General features: G+C 42.5%; 1 protein-coding gene across 1 annotated transcript; it reads left to right on the top strand.

Moving 5' to 3' along the window:
* Positions 1-14417: 14417 nt before the first annotated feature.
* Positions 14418-20812, top strand: agtr1b (angiotensin II receptor, type 1b). The gene is made up of 2 exons (XM_070986230.1): positions 14418-14505; positions 18728-20812. The coding sequence occupies exon 2, from the start codon at positions 18834-18836 to the stop codon at positions 19923-19925; it is 1092 nt and encodes a 363-aa protein (XP_070842331.1). The 5' UTR covers positions 14418-14505; positions 18728-18833; the 3' UTR covers positions 19926-20812.
* The last annotated feature ends 317 nt before the right edge of the window (positions 20813-21129 follow it).

Genomic DNA, 21129 nt, shown 5'->3' with positions numbered 1-21129 from the left:
CCATGAGGGAAAGCAGTCACGATCATCAGCCTTAATATTGCTTGATACGTGCAAATTAGGCAGTTACAGGATGGAGTGGGACTCCACTCCACTCATGTTTCATCTTGAAACATATGAATTGCTGACAAGTTACAGTCTTTCATGCAACCTGTTGGAAGCATGAGACATGCATCTCCAGAGCTCCACGTTTCCTCGACACAAACTGTGTTGCACAACCTGCATGGTGGGAAACAGGCATGGGAAACTGCCTCTTTCAAAACAGACCGAACCTCACAAACCGATGGCCAGGGAGCCCAACTTTACCATGGAGGGAGACTGTTTAATACATTGCCTCAACTAAAAGCAGAGGTCATGACAACAAAACCTAAACATCAGTTGCTGAGAGGAATATGGGAAGATGTCCCTCAAATGCCACTCGAAAACAATTACTGAGGGTTCCCTCAAAGTAATTTTCCCAGGGGAGTGTAACTTATGCTACACATAATATGAAACAGATGTAAAGTAAAGGAAATGACCCATGAGAGGAAGAATAACAGTTTGTTTCAATGCAGAGAATCTAATGAGTTCTGCTGTTCTGGAAAATGTGAACGTGACATTAATGGAGTTTGATACGTAGCCCATAATTTAACACCAACTATGGTTAACACTCCAACAGGTTGCCTCTCAACAAAGAAGATCATGAATAATGACAGTGAGGGTCTAAGTCATCAAAGAAGGACTTATATAATGGTGTAAAAATGACTGCAGGCTACATTTATTTCTAGAAAACGTGACTGAAACGCTTTGGATGAAGATGTTGTTATGAAACCCGCTGGTCGGGGAGTAAAAAAATCTAACTTGTTGGAACTGGTTTACATGAAGAAACATGCAAATCCATGCCAAAGAAAAAATGTTGGCTAGAAGTGCCTCGAGCTGGGACTACAGACATTATAAACATCATACAGGAAAACAGTAAGTCATTCCATGTTCATTCTGTTTTGTTTAGTCAACGTTAAATCAAGACGCTTTCGTCAGTCAAAGGGCGATGCACAAAGCCGAGCCAAACCCCAGACGAAAACAATACAAAAAATTATTTATGCAGTAATCTGAGGTATTACTTTCCCTTGTCTGCCTTGTTACAGCTTTTAATGGGTGTGAGTCATTGTAAATGATCATTGTTAGCGCTGTTGTCCTTTCTCTGATGTAATTAAGAAGGCGACAGAGACTAAAGGCTAATGACCATCGTCTATTGTGTGGAAGGTCAGTGACAAACTGAGCCCCAATATGAGAAAAAAGCGAGAAAGTGTGCGTGGAATACAAAGGTGTGCGTGTGTGTGTGTGCGTGCGTGCGTGCGTGCGTGCGTGCGTGCGTGCGTGCGTGCGTGCGTGCGTGCGTGCGTGCGTGCGTGCGTGTGTGTGCGCGTGCAACAATCTGAGCAGTCGGGCAGATGCACTTGGGGATTGATGTACCACAGTGTCTCATGTTCAAATCTATATGGCCCTTTTAATCCAATGAAAAATGAGAAGTGTGCTGTAACTTTGTTAGAAGTGGGTAATGCAGCCAGGGGAAATGGAACAGGGGCCAGGTTTGCAGGCCTCCTCCACGCTCAGTGTAAGAGCTAACCTGATTTGCACTGCGCTAGCTCTGAGACCAATATCTGCCTGCATCACCCAAAGCCCATCAAGAGTGATTAAATAAACATGATGGACAGTTTTCTGAGAAGCTCTTAACTGTGACGTCTGTTTAGCATGTGCTTGTCTTTACAAGTGTGTCCTATTACCACCAAATTTGGCGTTTTACACTCCGAAGGTGCGACCCTCGCTTCCACCTTCCCATGGCTTACTTACTTAGTCTTAAAATATTAAATAGATAGTGTTCATGAGCTATATAATTTCAGATAAAGAGAAACAGACAGTGCATTTGACACCAACACACAGAACATAAAAGAGATGGGAAACTATAAAAATAAGATGAGTGGTTTGCATCAGGTATGATGAAGACCCACATGCTATCCATCTGTGGTCTGGCTCCAAGTAACTGACATGAGGCTCCATGTGGAAACTCGACTTCATCAATCAGTCTCACTGGCATCAGTAAGTAATAATTTTCAAATTAAAAGGATGACTGAAGGGGGTTTAGGCTCTCAAAAGTTTGGAAGGAACACATATTCAGTGGTTCCCTCAGCACGGCTGGTGCATCTCACCTGTCAAAGATGGATTACGCGTGCAAGTGTGTGTATTCAGGCGCTTTGCACAGACGAGTCCAAGTATCCGTAACAAAGTCGGTGTATTATTTCAGTCAGGAATGTAATGATTCATCTTTTGCCATGAAAAAAATCTGCAAATACTGTGTTCCATTGTGCACTTTTGTAATATTTTTCTTAATTCTACCGTATCCCCTGCTGCAGATTAATCTTTATTAAAGACAACAGCACCGTTTTATAAAAGAGAGCACTGTTTTCCCTATGTGAGGCTATCAGCAGCTGTGATAATTGTGGCTATTGAGACAATTAAATATCGAAATGCCTGTTTTGGAAGAAACCCAAACAGAATTTTGGATCTCCAAGCAGCATGTCCCTAATAAATAGTCACTACAAGACATATAACAGTGTGACTGAGCGTGAAATAGACAAGGATTATGAATAAATATACATTAAGCAATGATCGACAGTTACACCTACAGTTAAATGAAGTCACAGTCAATTATGTAAATCAATCAACAGGGCTGTTGAAAATCCTGGATTTAAAGGGGTTTTTTTTGGTTTTGTTTTGTTTATGTGATAATGATATTGACTTTTCAGTTTTAAATTCCTTGGATTATCCAAAAGCACACATTCATTATTCAACGTAGAAAAGTATATAGTGTATATATAGTATATAAAGCGTGTGTGCGTGTGTACACATACATGATGTCTCCACACTGCAGGCCTACATTTCAGTTTAGCAGCATTTTAAAATCAAACCGATGATTAAGCCATATTGATCCCAAGTGTTTTCAATTACGACATTATTGAAGATGTAATCCAATAAAATCTGATGAACACATTACTTCTGCATTTAATCACCTTAGGGACCTGGTACAGATTGCCATGGTTTTCTTTTTAGGAAAGCTCTGCTAACAATATAACAGAAAACAGAATTAAACGCTGTTGATTTAGTTTCAATACTGGTTATTTCTTGATGAATTATTTGTTCTATGAAATGTCAGGAAATACTGCAAAATGCCCGACACAACTATCAAAACCCCAAAGTTATGTCTTGTCCAACAGTACAAAACCAAATTATCTTAAATTTCTCGGTCACACAAGACAAAGAAAAGCAGCAAATGCTCACAGCTGGGAGGCTGGAGTGAGGTAAAGTCTTGCTTGAAAAATGGCTTAAATATTCTAATACATTATCACAATCACTGCCAATTAATTTTCTGCTGATTAATCGATTGACCAACCCTTAAAGCACTGCAATGCACTGCTAAAGCTGGACAAAAAGCACAGCTGGCAAAAATAGAAGCTGAACTGCTTTAACCTATAAAAGCTAAGAGCTGTAATACATTACTGGAAAAGCTGGAAGCGACACAGTAACACTGTCAGAGCTGGAAGTTGAAATGAATGGCACTGAAGTGCAGGAGAACCTGGCAGCTGAAACGTAAGCTTGCCACCAGTATTGTTGAACACACATGAAGGGCTATTTTTACCTGCCTGTGCACATGTGTTTAGGTGTGTTTATGATTAGAGGACAGGATGGGGTTGCATACAGGGTGTTGATGTGGACAGTTTCCAACAACAGTCGTTTGACCACTTAGTTCCTCCCTCACTCCACTCCTCAGTGATTAATTAGGAAAACGAGTGAAATTAGTCTATCAGCAGGCTGAGGGAGAGGACGAAAATATTTACAGAGCTCCCAGGAAGGGAATTCATTAGGAGTTGACTCGTGGTGAGTCGCCTCCTCTCTCTTCATGCCGGCACAGACTGGGAGTGCTCTTAACCCTTAACATCAAGTCATGTGGTAACCAAGTGAAATGCCACAATGGTGGCGACAATACAGACATCAGGCAGAAAATAACATGCTCATTTACTTAGATTTAACACCCACAAATTACAGAACAGTCAAACAAAGTATGTACAATAATGGGAATCAAGCCGCCTCAGACCATGAAAGGCTGAATTTACAGCATTAAAATCCAAGGAATGAAAGCATAATCCCACCGAGACTACACGATTCAAGCCATTGTGAGCACATTAACCACTCTCTCCTCTCAAGGGTAAAAACATCAACCCATATAGTCTTGGGAAATCGGTCTTTTGGCAAATGTTTCTCACTTTGCTGTATGTTGATTGGCATGAGATATCCCGCTGCTGTGTTATTTCCTCTAGCTGTACTCCTCCTCCCATCCACTCCAACTCGCTCAGCAGGGGTTAACTGACCTCACAAACACACAGTAAGAGCACCCATGGGGCAGCTGAATGCCTCAGTGATTATCAGGGGACTAACAAAGTACATGCATCTTATGAGCAATTTAGGAGCCTTGGAAAAAATGGGTGCAAATACGTTTCTTCTTGAACTGCAGTGCTAGCATTAGCTACCTTGGAGACAAAAGAGTCACACAGATTGCGCAATTGTTTGATGAGTTGATGTTCAGTAAAGTCAGCCAACAAACCATTCAAATCGAACACTGATCACGTGGATGTGCAAGGACAACTATGATTAATCAATATGCTGCCAAATCTCTATTAAATGTATTAAAAAATGACAAATACTTTCCATGTTTCTCTGTGCTTATATTAGTTCTGTTAAGTCTGTTGCCGTGATGTATCAGACATTTGTCAAAATGGACCTTCCCACTGAAAACATGCTGGGCCATTTTGGCTCAAGCAGTGGAATTCTTTGGCTTAGTTTCCAAATCTTTGACCAAGTTGTTCATTTAACGGAGGGGATATAATCCAGCATGCTCAGCAACCAAGGGGCCTCACTTACCCTTTCCAAACAATGTATGTGTGAAATATGTCTATTCATTTATTCTTTTTCCATTGCCATATTGAATTGCACACAAGATAATAAATACAGTGTTTGGACTTTTGCACCGTAGAAAAAAATAGTAAAATAATGTGTAATATGTGTAATATTGCACAAGATGTGATGGATATGAGTGTATGTTAGCATAAATGACAATAGTGGAAACAGTAGGTTTGTCATGTTGTAATAACCCATCTATTAACTTATTTTTCATTCTTTTTTTCCCATTTCCATTTATTTTTATTAGCTAGTTAGCTAATAAGGTCATTAGTTGGGTTAGGCAGTTGGATGCAGACAGTATATTGGCTGACAGGTATTGGCTGAGTCCTTGGCCTGCTGTTTTTTGGGGGGGTAATTTTTGCCATTTTATTTAGCTAATGTAGTTGTTTTGGTTTTGTTTGCTCATTAGACCAATAAATACAAATCCCAAACTCGCCACCCGCACACATCTCTTGGGTGAAACTGCACAAGTTTGAGAGTGCCGCACACACATCACTCATACATCACTCAACCCAGTAAGTCAGTTTGTTAACTAGCTAGTTAGCTGGTGAGAGATTTTATCAGCCATAATGTGTTGATGTCAAGTCAAATAGAAAAAAGAACTTGTTTACAGTGCATTGCCAAACATACTATGGTCTGAATGACTGGACTTTATCCATTTTTGCCTCCAACAATGCAGATTAAAGAGGTGTGGGTGAACGATTAGTATCCACCTGAATCCCTCTGATTCTCCAGAGACTCATGTTCTCTGGAAAACCAGCCAGAAAGTGAAATCCCTAAATGATAAACATACATTCCTCCTGAAATTATCCCATGTCAAAATATTCCGCTTGGAAATACATCACATTGATACTCCAACTGTCATTTCTCTGTGTCTCAAAGCATCCAAATAAAAACAGAAAGCAAAATTAGAAACCAGTATGAGCTCCTCCTTCCCAGGGACTATGTGCTGATTACAAGAACTGTATGCCATCCACTAACTGGCACTCCTCTATAACAAGGCCAAGGCAAACTCCCTAAGCAAGGCCACCTTAGCAGAAACGCTGGGAATGGGCAGGAAAAGTTTACAGATTCAAAAATGCAGTAGAAAACATAGGCAGACACATCAGGGACTCAAAGGAATTCAGATTCATTTACTAGATACATGACTAAAAACAAGTACTGGATTTTCTAACGTGCCTGTTATCTGCATCTCAGTGTACAAAACAGATTGGGGGGAATGGACAGAAGACTGCTCGAGCTGGCTGGAACAAAGTTCTTGACCTTTTTCTTACTGTAGGTCAAGTGAACTCAGCGTCCCAGAGTACGCAGCAAACATGCAGGAACCTGATGACGAAGAGAGAGAGGACTGAAAGATGCAAGTTAAGGCCATTTAGAGTCTGGTTTCCAGATTACAAACTGTTGTTTGTACTCAATGTCACCAGTAGAGCTCAACCAAGAATTATGTTAGAGGAATACAGTATGCTCTCGTAAAAGGTTAATGCCTCCATTTACTGAGTCATGGCCTATATAACAAACAGAGGACAAAGATCTAAAGAGGAGTTACAGGAAAATATATCAGTAGCACCTCTATGGAGTTTATTACAGTACAGAGGATTAAAGCAGAGCACAGAGGAATTGTAATCTTTAGGTTCCCCTTCAAAGGCAATAATTATATGGCTTCTCGCTTGTGCATGATTTTCATGGCTTCCCATCATCTCTTCATCCAGATTTTCAAAGTATTTCAACTGGTTATTACATCAGCTGAATTCAGGAGATGTTTAACTTGCGCATGCCTGCTTTATGACATTTTGTTGGAAGAGTCATGTGTTCTAATAAGTTTAGACTGTGGAGGATAGCTTTTAACAAAATATTGTTAGATGATCTCTTTTATGAATCTATTATCATGGTGGATTCAGAGTCTGACAGAATAAGAATCCCTCCTGAGTTGATTCCCATCTACAGACCCATAAGACAAAGCGCCTCTCCTGACCAGTAGGACAGCAGAAGACGCTTTAACGTGCACAATAGTGATATGTATTTCACAACAGGAGAAAATATGTTATATGGATCACATTGAGCATAAGGGTGGAGAACAGAGTGGATTTTAAATGGTAAAACGGTCTACTCTAGCTAACCATGATTTGTTTTAAATGCATTATATACGGCTCCAATTAAAAATCATGTTATAACAAAAGAAAGCCTGTTTATTTGTGATATGACACGGCCTTCAAAGACTGAACCATTTCCCTCCAAACACATCTGTCAAAGACTAATCTGTTTGTTACTACAGAGATGAGGACATGACAAAACATGGCCAATGTAGCGCGAGTCACCCTCTTCCCGGCGGACGGGGGTGTTTATGGATGGAGGGCCTCAGGGCTATTGACTCAGCTGAGCCCAAACTCCCCAGCAACCCCAGAGAGCAACAACGGGGCTGGAGGGGTTTTTAATAGGGACATGGGTACAAGCTGAGACACTGTACATAGCCCCTGTGAGTAGAAACTCACACAGAGATGTATCTGAAAAGCACAACTCAGCGTCCAGATGTGATTTAGTGGATGTTTATTATTAATATTTGTTTTATTTTTGCATTCAATTTTGGTTGACAGTACTTCAAAACTCCTTGGTAATGTTTCCCTGCCTGGTAATGGGTCTTTTCTATGAGAGAGGGTCATGGGTGAGAAAGAAAACTCAATGGCGTTCACATGCTGTTTATGTAAGGAAAGCCTGGCCGGGGATAAGAACAGGTTCCAGATCCTTCATACGCCAGCGTGTGCGTGAAACTTTTCTCTTATGCTCCCAAGTTCACATGCGGACACAAGCGCAGACACACACAAAGAAACTTTATTTACTTTAAAGTTAAGTGACGGTTTAAGAGCAGCAATGAGCATTTGGCTCAAGACAGCCCTCTGCTACCACGTAAAAACTTTAGAAAAGAAACTATTAGAATGAAATTCTAATTTATTTGTTTATACTCTTACAGCCTGTGGCTGAGATGTCTGAATGAAATGACAAATCTCTTTAATAAACAGAATCTAGCCATCAGAGCAACATACTCACTTCCTTGCTTGAGGGCAACATAACCTCTTCCTCCATTACTTTAGTCTATAATGCTCCTTTGGCTGAGCTGATAGTACCTTAAGGAAGCAACACAGGTCTGTATGACAGCTCTCTGTGTTAAATGTCATCCTATACTGTAATGATAAACCTCACAGGACTGGAAGGAAGTACATATTTCTTTTTTTTAATCCGCCATAGATCTAATAAGGAGCTTAAAATATTCATGGGAGAGGTTAGACTAAAGGAGAAGAAGCAAGCCTCCCTCAGCATCCCCCCTCAAAATTTTCCCATCCCTCCCTGTGTGCAGATGTAAAAAGGCAACCTTGGGGAGCCCAGACCTAAACAATGTGATCTCTTAGAGGCCCATTACAAGCCTTCCCACCACTTTCCTCCCAATCTCTTGGACGCTTCCTGTTTGTGTAAAAGATTTGTTGTCTTTGACATATCTGGTCTTTCGCTCCAATCAAGAGGAGTGTGGCGGCCACATAATTTTACATCTCCAGGGTCAGCCTCTGGGTCAGTCATTTCCGTGATGTTAAGCAGGAATTGAAGCCAGGGGTCAAAGGTCATTTTGAAACCAGTGTGCTTACAGGTTGTACACGTATTCCTTACTGCTAACAACTAAAATAAATAAATAAATAAATAAATAAACAAACCAACACAGTTTGTGAAAAAAAGCACTGTCTGTTCTGTTGCTCTTTGTGCACGTCCCTCTCATCCTCCCACACAAACACAGTTTTTTGAGTCAGGCGATGGCGACAGCGCTAACAAGGCAGGTCCATTCAGTGTGAGAGATGCAGTAAATATTTTCTGAGCCTTGACTGCACCAGAGGGATGGTGCTATAGCTGTCCTTGACACCTACGCAGCACACCGAGAAAATAAAAGCCTTGTTAAAGTCACATTGGACAGGTCCCTTGTGGGCCATCTGAGGGTGATATATGTGGTCCTGGATGTTTAGGACTGTCAGGAGCCCAGAAATTAGTTCTGTACAGATGGATGTTTGTTATGTCTATATAAAGCCTGAGAGCGTTGAGTGTCCATTAGATAAAATACACATTACAAGACTTTCTGGTGTCTTACTGGAGTCCAGCCTTCTTGCCATATCATCTACACTACAAGGAAAAACATCTCTGTGAGAGATTTTATAGCCTTTAACATCCCAGACCAGATGTAAATCAGTATAGTATTTGCCATTGAACCACTAGGCTCCCCTCAATGAACATCAGTCTTAAACACAAGTCTCGTATGTTCTATTTATCATAATACTACAATCACCGCAAAATGGCTGATATGGGTGGTTCAGTCAGCCGACTGACATGAAAGGAATTTATTATGTGAATGCAGAGTTGATATTTGGCATCTGGCCTCCGACCTCATCACTCCCTGCAAGCATTCACCAAGTTCAACACAGCAGGAATTGGGGAGCAATGATAATAAACTCTCCTCCTCACAGGAGAACTTAGGCTCTGCATGTGGATGCTGTGGTGGAGGTGGAGTGTGTGAAATGCAACATGTACATGAGCAGCAATGGAAGCAATACAGGCCACTTTCTGGAGGCATTTCAGAGCAGATTTGCAGACACGCAGCACAGCAGCGCAAAACAGAGGGTAGACCAATTGAGAAAAAGATAAGAATTAAGCACGCTGTCACATAATAGAGTTGAAATATTTCTCTAGCTCCTACATGAACATGTTTAGTTCCCAATGAAACCATCCAAAAACAACAACAATCAACAAACTGACAAGGAAGGATGATGCAACACCAATTCAACAAATAACTCTCACAACACTATTCATAGAGAAAGCAACATAAATTCAGGAGCAAAAATAACAGCCAAATTCAACGAAAAACAACAAATAAAATCACAGTTAACATCAAAGCAAGCACTGCATGGCAGCAGCAAATGCCAAAACATAAACCACAAACAGACTGTCAGCCAAAAACACAAACACCAGCCTAGCCAAAACATGATATAAGCGTTAAATAAGAACAAGTCGCAGGTTCTTACTTTATTGAAGAGTCGCAGCAGCACCAAACCTCCACAGCAGAGGACAGAAATCTGCACTTCCGGTTTGAAGTTCAGGTTTGAGGAACGAAGAGGCCTGGATTTACTTAATGGGCCTGAAGCAGCAGGTGAATATTTCCATAAAAAAGACGTCCTGAAGCAGCGGTTACACTAAGGATGCAGCTGAGTTAGCCCATGAAATCCTACATTAGCAAGCGCAACAGGTGGCTAGCTAGCGCCGAAGATTTGTGGCAGAGTTAGCATCTTCACGTTGTTGCCGCAGCAACAGGCGCCAGTTCGAACATGCCATCTTTAACGTAAAATGGTGCGTTCAAAGTACGTCGGAGAATATAAAGTGACTGATGGAATAATGGCAGTTGTCAGGCTATATTAGCTTCACTGCATTATTTTCGATCCTTGTATCACTTAGCGTTATTTCTCACTTAACCTAAGTTTGTGTCTCTCATGTATTATCTTCACATTCATGTTGCAGATTTTTTTTTCTGAAAGATAAAGTATTCCCAGTAGTGGAATATCACTAAGTAACTTACAGAGTACTGTACTTAAGTACTAATTTAAGTTGTATTTTCTACTTCTACTTTACCACATTTCAGAGGGAGATATTGTCCTTTTCACTCTACAACATCTGTCTGACAACTTTAGTGACTTTACAAATTGAGATTTTTGCATACAAAATATATGAATATTATGGTTTTTTACACACTGGACTACCCAACAGTATACACAAGTAGAACCAGTGGGCAATATGAGGGGGTTGTTTGGTTGAATAAGTTAGTCAAGTCTGCCTGATTCATTGCTGTCCATGGTGCTGAGGTAGCAGACAAATTTGTAATTGCTCCTTTTTCCTCGGATCCACCCTTCTGTCGCTTGAGTCTTGGATTTGTAATATTCTCTAAACTACATACTTTAAATACTCAATTCTGTACAATATTGAAGTTCTTATGCTCTATGGAATAGTGTCACCCTCATGGGTCATTTCATGTTTCCAGCTGCACAGATGTGAAGATTTGCTGCTTTTCCTTGTAATTACTGTAAGAATTTTAATTGATTTTTAATGGTTTTGAGGTCCTGGCTGTACAAAACAGACATTAACTAAGTGACATTTTCAATGCATGACTTTTACTTGTAACCGAATATTTTCACAGTATGGTACTTAGGACATTTTTCTTAAGTAAAGATTCTAAATACTTTGTCCACCACTGGCACTGCCTTAGAAGGTGAAGTTCAACCACCCACAGATGTATCTAACAATATTATTGATTGCTGCATTTCATTGCAATGATTGCTGGAAGTATAAATCCTTAATGTTATTAGTTCCACCTGTGTTTTTCCTGCTATCACAAGTCAAAATGTCTGCTGTTATGAAACAGGTCTATGAATACAATTTATTTGGGAACAATGAGGAAAAAAGTTTCATAGATTTAAAACATCCAAGTACAAGTTGAACAGACTTTATTAGAAAAGCTGGTGATGCTCGTCCAAACAACATGTCAGCCAAATCCAGAATATCTTGAACGAAACTCAGCTTGGCCTCCTGTGACCAGATAAAAATGCAAATCAATTCACATGTGGAGTTTTGATGGAAACCATGCAGCTCTAACCTGTAACCTGCATGATATATTAATAGAGGAATAAGAGATGACTCAGCTACCTGTCACTCAGCACTGCTCAGCAGTTTATAGTAGGAGCTCAGACCTCACAGAGTATTGTCTTTCTTCAGCAGGTGGCTATGTGATGGTTTGGCATTTTAGTGCCTGTGTTGTTCTGGTATAAAAGGTCCGCCGTTCCCCGCAGTGCTGCGGGCTACCAGTAATTACCTCGGTCATCAATTCATTCTACTAAAGCTTAAGTGCTAACACAGCTAATCTTGTTAGAGTGATTTGATTAGCAAGAACATCGGCCACTATCACACCTCCAGGGTATGAGCACTTGAGATGAAGCCTTATCTTCTTTTATGGCCTTACTCACCCAGAAATGATGTATTACCCAATAGGTGATAAATGACCTTGTTCCTTGAATTTTATAGTTGCAGATTTCTAATTGTTGCACAACATGAATTTAGAAATAATCTTGGAATGACCATTTATGTTTTGTTTTGGAGTGAGCTATGGAGTTCATTTTCAGGACATGGGGTTTTACATCGTAAACACCCCAACCACAATCTGAAATACACACCACCCATCCATTCTAAAAAGGTACAGTCTCACAGGAAATTTCATTTCCCACCTAATCTTCTCCCTGCAGATCTCCATTTTTAAATCATCGACATCTGTTTCTGCTTGTACTTGAGGAGTGTAAATCAATGTTGTAGTCCTGGGTGTTGCAACAACATCCTGTCCCTGCTGAGAAATATTTGTTTTGTGGAAAATACAGTGCAGATTCGGAGCCGATAGAGAACTCTGTCCTCACTTCCTGAGGGGTCCTGTGGGTCAGATTTACATTGTCGATAATTGTTGTGGCAGCGACACTAAGACTGCACAGGTGATTTGATACCAGATTGGTGCTCACTGCTGCGCCAGGATACACAATACGATAACGTTCTTCTAATGGCTGATTCTTATCATTCACAGCAACTGAAGACGTAATGGAGCCTGATCATAATCCACTGGAGGTGTAAATGACTCTGTTGCTGTGTTTCAGACAAAGTCATATACTCTCCTCCCCTGTGAAACTGCACTCTGGTGGATGTCATGTATTTTCAAAAGGTTATCGAGATCTATGAACCTGCTGCTTTTTGACCCCGTGCAACCTCCAAGAAAGCCATAGAAAGCTCACTAAATGTGCTCATTCTCAAATGACTGGGTCACACATGAGTGAGCAAAAGCCACCGAACAGGACCTCCACTTAGCCCAAAATGTTTGTTTTTCCTTTCTTTCCTTGTTTGCCTTCAAACCAGGTGATGTCTTTCTTCACCGTCAACCCTGCGGACACTGAAACTGAGAGGATTTAGGAGATGACAGGCACGCCATCTCATCCGTCACTATCCATCTCCACGGCTGTTGCGATAGCTGCTTTGGACTGAGGCAGAGAGGTGAGGATGTGACCCACTTCTCAACACCTGTCAAGACCTTGAGAAAGAAAAGAATAATGAGAAAGGCAAATAACTTCAGTGCTTAGGTGTGTCTGATGGATGTTTGCTGAAAATAGAAATTCTTATTACAGCTGGATTACACAACCATAAAATGTGGAGGCTTCAAATTCGCTTCAAATTCTTTAATGGCACATGAAATTAATCCTTGTGGTACATTTTTACTAGTCACATTCATCAGCAAGTGCTGCAATCACACTTAAATAGCCTCGACAAAGCCAGCTTGACCACAGGGAGCTGTCAGCTCGGTCACCCTGACACACATGCACACCCAGACTGCACATATGTTCACACACTAACAATACATCCACCTCTTTAACAAAAAAAAAAGTTTGACAAATGAGTGACAGCTGAATCACACTGGAAAACGGGAAATGTGCTAAGGAAGCCCAGCAAGAAGCGAAAGAAAAGCAGTAACCCAACTGTCTGGCTCCACCCGCCAGTTTCCCCCCTCTCCTAGCCCCTGATCCAAGCCAAGGGCGAGCTTGTGGCAGCTATTAATACAGTGTGTCGACAGGCCCAATCACAATCAGAGCCTGGCCATTCCTTTCATGCTGTGCGGAGGACAAGGGACAGGGGACTGTCATAGCATGACAGATGATCGCTAGTGGGGATGAGAGGTGGTCGAGATATTAAAGAAAGGTTAACCATAATGCTGTCAGTGCGAATGTACATGCACTTGTGTGTGTGTGTGTGTGTGTGTGTGTGTGTGTGTGTGTGTGTGTGTGTGTGTGTGTGTGTGTGTGTGTGTGTGTGTGTGTGTGGTTAATTAAGCTGTAACACCAAACTGAGCACCCTCAAAAGATTGTGCAACAGGCCTAGATTTGGCGCTTTAATCAGCTCTGCCTGTCAAAAGCAGCACTCAATTTCACATGAAAGCGAAAACGAGTGATTAAAAGCAGACATTAAGAGGGAGAGAAGAGAGATGGTGCTCGAGGAGTAGGGTGGAATGAGGAGGAGGAGGAGGAAGAGGAGGAGGAGGAGGAGAGGTGCTATTGTGTAAGATCTTATGTGTGTGTGTGTGTTTGTTTGTGTGTGCGCAAGCTGTTGGCCACGATGAGAGAGAGATGGGCTAGGACAATACGCAGCTCCAATATAATTCATTCATCATTGTAGTGTGTGTGTATGTGTGTGTGTGTGTGAGAGAGAGAGAGAGAGAGAGAGAGAGAGAGAGAGAGAGAGAGAGTAGTGGGGGGGGTGATGGGTGAGTGTGTTTGTGTGTCAGGCGGTATTCCTGCTCGTCTCGCTCCACCAGTTAAGTTAAGTCAGAGGCAGTCACTGGCACACTGCGGTGGTCTCTCTGTGTCTCTGCCTGTCCTGCTCTGAAAGCATCCACAGCCTCCTGGTTCAGCACCACAGGTAAGAGCTCACCTTCCTCCATTCGCAGGAAGATGTTTGACCAACTTTTAACTATTTTAGTCTAGAAACTCTTAAAATGAAACTTTCTGCTCTTATTGGATTAACAAATCTGAACTTGTCACAGCTGTTTTTAGGGGTTCCGAATGCTCCAACACCAGCGCATAAAAGGTTTCCGTTTCTGTAAATATTTATCTCGTGAGCTCTTTATTGAGAAACGCTGGTCTTGCCTCGGGAACCCACGTAATGTGGAGAATGCAAAGAGCAAAATGTTGGGTGTATTCACCGACTTAATCGGTGCTACCTGTTGTTGCTGTTTGTTCAAGTTGTTCATGTGAAAGTCCTGTGTGTGCAGAGCCTTTAGAAGACCCGCTGCAGCTGTGGGGTAGGCATGGGAGGAATCCAGGATTATACAAACTATACGAAGAGAAGGATGGAGGCTATCCGAAACTTTACATGGTCTCATATTCCTTTAGAGAATTAGATCCACTTCCTGATAAACAGTAGCTGCGCGCTCCCGAAAAGTCCTCACTTGTGGGGAATTTAATCTGAAGACAGGCAGGAAAGTAGCAGGGAAAGGTGACTGAGGAAAAGCAGATGAAATGTAACTTTTCATATTGTCACTGAGAGACAGGTATAAACCTGCTGAAGAGAAGAGAGAGTGATGGACTGGAGAGTGAACATGTTGAGGAAGGAAAAGAAGACTTCCCGCTCTGGTCGCTCAGAGTGAGGGCTGCTCAGCATCATGCTCTTAAACCAAGAGCTTTGTATGAGTTCCTCCTTTACAGATACTTACTTCCCCCCATAATATGTCTATGTTGGAGACAAAAGCTGCTCTGAGAGCTAGTAAATGGCCGGTTTCATATACTCACCAGTGTAATAAGCTTCTAAACTATCCCGATGATTGAAAAGAAGTAGGAGAGAAAAGGATTTCTAATCTGTTTTGTGACTCTAATTGAAAATACTGGTGGCATGTTTTAGAAAATGCAGCACAGGAAATGAAGGGAAGCTTTACAGGCTGGCGTTTGGGCTGGTTAATTGTGCAAGTCACATGAAAGCATGGTTTTATAAACAGAAAATGCAGACATGGTTTCTGAAGCCAATATTTCCATTAGCCGCTTTCCTGCAAGCAGAAGGCAAGTCCTCATTTAGGTCATGGACACTGTCACTATATGTCTCTCTCACACACAGACACACACACACACACTTCAATCCAAATCTTTCTTAACAATTACGTGTAAAATACATACTTTAAATGCAGAATTATGTGGTTTGGTGCACTTGTCTTTAAATTGCAATCAACTTATCGCACCTCCACACTTAACAGGAGAGTTTCTTTAGCCATCAGTAAGTTTACTCTTGGTCAACTTTCCTACTTCAAGTAGTCTTCAACTGAAGTGACACCCTTGTAAGTTGAGACAGAGGAGGAACTGAGTTGTGGGAGGCTGCAGTTGAGGTGCGCTAGACTTTTAGACACCCATATTATTACTTTACAAGGAGTAATTGCGACAAATTAGGCTGCAGTGTCATTTTAAGACTGCCATTTGTTGGTGGTGGGGAACTGGGTGTTAAATTTAAAGATGCAGGATGCAAAACACCCGTCTTAACGCTCTTTTGACCAAATAAACCTGAAACGAGGTCTAAACGAGCGGATGATCATGAGGTGGGCGGCTGAGGTGGTGTGTTTCTCGTAAGATGAGCCTCACTTCATAATGGGCTGATATAAATCATTAACTCCATCAAGCAGACATTTTAGTGGCTCTCTCTATGGGCAGCCAGATGGTGGTGCTCATGTCAGAGCAGCCGGGTGCTCAGGCCGAGGGCAGCCTCAGATAGCTCTGTTGATGGGAACCGCGATTCAGTCCAGTTTGGCCTGCGTGGACTTTTCTAGGTTTAACTTTTTGTGGAATTCCCATGATCCCAGGAAGAGGTTGTATTTAAATACCCCTGAAATAGGATTAGAAGTGGAATGTCGCCACTGCAGTGTCATTCAGGAGTCAGCCGCTGCGCTGTGGAGTAAAAATGTCCCCAAACTTCCTCCTATTCCTGATTTTATCATTCATTGTAAGCAGCTGTGTGTTTGCAAACACAGTGCACGGGGCCCACGGCCCATTGTGGCGTCCGAGAGGATGCAGCTTGCTCGTGGACCTTGTGAAGTGGGTGTTTACCTTCCTGTCTGTGGTCACCCAGGGTTTATGGCTGTCATCCAGTAATGTGCCATCTCACTCCGAGCGATATCTCACTGGACGCAGCCGCACTAAATGACCTGCTTCCGATTCGCCTTCTGTCTGTGCCACCTCACCTTTATTATGAGGCTCACTTACATATATAGGCAGCAATAACTTTCAGCCGTGTTTATATTCACCCCCCACAAATGTCCCCTCGCCTTGAGCATCTCCCTCACGGAAAAATACTGGCGGTTAAAATGCCAACCGTAGGAATAACAGTAAAAGGCCTGTGGTGTTGAATTTCTCCCATATTTCCACTTGTGGTCGTGAGAAATCTTCTTCGCATCAAGAGATTGTCTTAAACGGTTTTAAATCCCTAAACTGTGTAACTGATACATGTTTTGTTGCTCTCTTCTGTATAGTTTAAATTTACAGCCACCCACTGTTATAATCATTAAAGAAAGAAAACACATGTACAGTAAATCCAAGAAATGACATCTGTGCCGGTGCTTTACCCCTACCTACTACACCAGAGTCTGTGCAGGAAACTCTCAGAGATATTTCATCATTCTGTTGCCCTTGGCACCCACACATCTTCCACGCTCAACAATCCCCACATCTGCAACCGATATGGCTGTTGCTTTAGTGCACTGAGGGGTTTTTTCACGGAATTCGTGCACTGAAACCTGGTGGAAAATGAGGAGATCTTTGACTTGGAGATAAAATAGTCCTGCAGCACTGGAAGGGCTCACACTGCCTTAATGCCAACCAGAGACAATAGGAATGCAGATAGGGAAGGTTTTTAAAGTGCGCAGTAGCTGTAAGAGCACCGGCAGCAGCTGGGTGTCCGCAAAAGCAAAACTGCAGTTATTTTTGAAGAATTTGTTAATAATTATAAATCTGTTTAAGTTAATTCATCAATGCCTTTTCCACCCACTTCCACTGTGTCAGCTGTGACATGCAGATAGAGTAATATCTTAACGCTAGAATGCCATCTTGTGGCAAGACACCTGCTAAGTCACAGTGCTAATCAGAGGATTTCTATTTCTACTGTGGCAGCTTACACAGTGGTCCTATACAGCCATAGAGTTGTTGGTTTATTAGCTGTATGTGCTGTTTTCCCACTTTTGACCTCCATATTCAGAGCATGTCCTTTTGGCATCTGTTTGGTTTAATGTAACCACAAACATGTTGTAGTAGCAGAAACTATTTTTGCAGCTATAGCAATAGTATACATCAGGCTTATGCTAATATTATTACATCAGCTGCACTAATGATGCTCACTAAGCTATTCTATTAAACATAAAGACTCTCAACAAAGGGGAGAATTTGTTTTTTACTCCCATTCTGCTGGTACAAATGAAGCAAAAAGTAGCCCTGAGGCAAATTTTCCGCAGCACGCAGGTTTGATTTTCTCACAGAGCAAACTTTCCGCGAATCCCTGCTGTCCTGTTTGTTTAGGTGTGTGCTGATTAGAAGTTCTCACGCTGGGTACAATGTATCTCTGCACACCAAGGGTTTGAAACGTGACATGTCTTTTACAGTGACTGGAGCCTCAACCCTCTCTTTCGCTCTCCTCCCTGCTCGCTCACTACCTCACTGTTTAATGGCGTTGTTATCCAGGCTCGCACTTTCCCATGCAGTCTTCATTAACGCAGGTCGTAACACGAGGCATAAATGTTCTGCTTCCGGGTGCTGACAGTCCACCCAGATGGACGGACCATTTGATAAACACTGTACTGTTTTACTGTTGCCATTCATTAGCAGAGAGACGATTTAAAGGAGACGGGAGAATGCAGACTGTCTGAATAATGATGTTTCAAAGGGCATTTTTGGAATATTGAATAACATACAACATCTGTTTTTCATGGCTTCTTATTTTACAGAAATAACATAAAGCATTAGGATGGCTTTAATGTGCAGGTCTTTAATGAGCTGGTGTAGGGTGAGCACTTTCATGGGTGCTCGTGTGGATTAGCGTTTATGGACCATGCCAGCGGTAATGATGGCTCTTCCCAGAGAATGCCTGTGACATTTTTGTTGTGTTTCTTTTATAGGACTCGCTGAGGCCCTCGCCCAAGGCCTGTATCAGTCACCACAGACGCACCCTGCAGACAGGGCCCCCTGTTTAAAAGTCCCAGGATCTGGCACTAAAAAGGGAAAATGAAGAATATAACGGCAGGAGCGACAGAAGGGATCGATCTGACATGCGGCATGTCTGGGAGCCATGAATTCATCTTCACCCTGGTACCCATCGTCTACGGCTGTAACTTTGTCATCGGCATCGTTGGAAACAGTATGGTAGTGGCTGTCATCTACTGCTACATGAAGCTCAAGACGGTGGCCAACATTTTTGTGCTCAATCTCGCCGTTTCTGACCTCACCTTCCTCATCACTCTGCCCATGTGGGCCACCTTCACCGCCATAGGCTATCACTGGCCCTTTGGAGGATTCCTCTGCAAGGCCAGTGCAGGGCTGGTGATTTTCAACCTCTACACCAGCATCTTCTTCCTTACAGCTCTCAGCATTGACCGGTACCTTGCCATCGTCCACCCTGTGCGATCGCGTCGGTTCCGCACTGTGGTGTACGCACGCATCACCTGTGTAGTGATCTGGCTTTTTGCCTTTGTGCTTAGTGTACCCACAGCACTGACCAGGGATGTCCACAACATCGCAAACTCTAACACCACAGTGTGTGGCATTCTGCACACAAAGATTGAAAAAGACCTGAGGTTGAAGGGGCTCCTGCTGGCCATCAGCCTGATGAAGAGCCTGCTGGGCTTCCTGGTGCCCTTCATCATCATCATCACCTGCTACTGCCTCATCGGACGGGCGCTGCTGGGGGCGAGGCACATCCAGAAAAGCTCTCGTTCTCGTGATGATGAGGTGCTGCGCATGCTTGCAGCGGCCGTCCTGGCCTTCTTCCTGTGCTGGGTGCCTCATCAGGTGTTCCACTTAATGCAGGTGCTCACCCAGCTGATACTGGGGGAGAACTGTGCCATTCTGGAAATCATTGACACCGCCATGCCCTTCACCATCTGCATTGCCTACTTCAACAGCTGTGTGAACCCTATTGTGTACGGCTTTGTTGGGCACAACTTTCGACGTAACTTACTGCGACTGTTGCGGTGCTCGCCAGGGGGGGCGACAGGGCCTCACCCGAGCATCAGCTCCAAGATGAGCGCCCTCTCTTTTCGGGCCTCTGAGGCCCTGAGCCTCACAGCCAAAAGTAAAGCCTCCTCTGATGTTAAGTGATGAAAAAACTAAAGAAAGAGGGTACAAGTTCACTCTCCCCGCCCTTTTTGGTCTGTGGTTAAGGGGCCGGGGATCGAGACATTCCAAGCTTTTAAAACCCCAACTGTATTACCGAGCACTGAACCATGCAGAATGGTTGAAATGTTGTATTCATGTCCCTCTGTAAGTATTTCCAAGAGACATTCACTACCTTGTGCAATGCTTATCTGCAGAATGATTATTCGTAAACCATGACATGTGACATAACACTCACGCTCACCACCGAAATCTGATGAAGTATAAAATAAAATCCGCCCTGCTAGAAAAAATTCTATGTACTTTCAGATTCTCCTTTTATTTATACAAGATGCACGTGCTGCAGGATTTTGTGCTCTCCTCAGGATCCAGTGCAGTAATATGTTGTCCAGTGATAACCATTCTGTGTGCTCAGCAGGTCGTTCACCAGATGGAACAATGATCAAGCGCTCAGAGACGATGCCGAAGCTTAAAAATAAAAAATCATAAGCCACCATGCGCGTTCTGCCAGCAGCTGTATACATGGAATAGTTGGATAAGTGTAGCAAAATGTGATGTGAGTTTGTATCAGATAATAACATATTTGACTTTGATAACTAGTGCCTGTATGCTATATGTGGTAATGTCAAACGGTGTGCTCCTTGTAATGTACTATTAATGTTGCATAATAAGATTGAAATGCTAAAGCGTTGGCTTCTCTGGGAGCAACATGCTGTATAAGAGTGCTACACACACACTCCAGGTAGGGTGATCATTGTCAATATCTCTGTCGGTTGTCTTTGTGGTATTTATACATGTCGATAGATTTTTTTTTCCTACTCTGTAAGTGTACAGGTTGTGAATATATGAATAAAATGAAACAATCCACAGTCTGAAGTTGATTTTTCTTATCACCTCGTCATGAAAGGAATCAAATCATCCTCATCAGTCATGAAAACATGTCATTAGTGACCAAACCATCAGGAAATAGCAACTGATCTGAGATCAAGTAATTATGAGGAATCAAAATCAAGTGACCTGGCCTCGGAGAAGCTGTATCATCTGTTAATCATTACGCATCACGTAGGCCCTTCCTACACATAGCACCCAAAAATAGAACAGAACAAGATCTTTTTGGGGAAGATGTGTGACATGGCGCTGCATCACAGATGGGGATTGGTGGATGGGCGGCAGGTAGGGGTTATAAGTG

Source organism: Chaetodon trifascialis, chromosome 18 (assembly GCF_039877785.1).
Source record: "Chaetodon trifascialis isolate fChaTrf1 chromosome 18, fChaTrf1.hap1, whole genome shotgun sequence".
NCBI lineage: Eukaryota > Metazoa > Chordata > Actinopteri > Chaetodontiformes > Chaetodontidae > Chaetodon > Chaetodon trifascialis.
The sequence above is the reverse complement of the archived record's forward strand: the minus strand, read 5'-3'. Positions and strand labels throughout refer to the sequence as shown.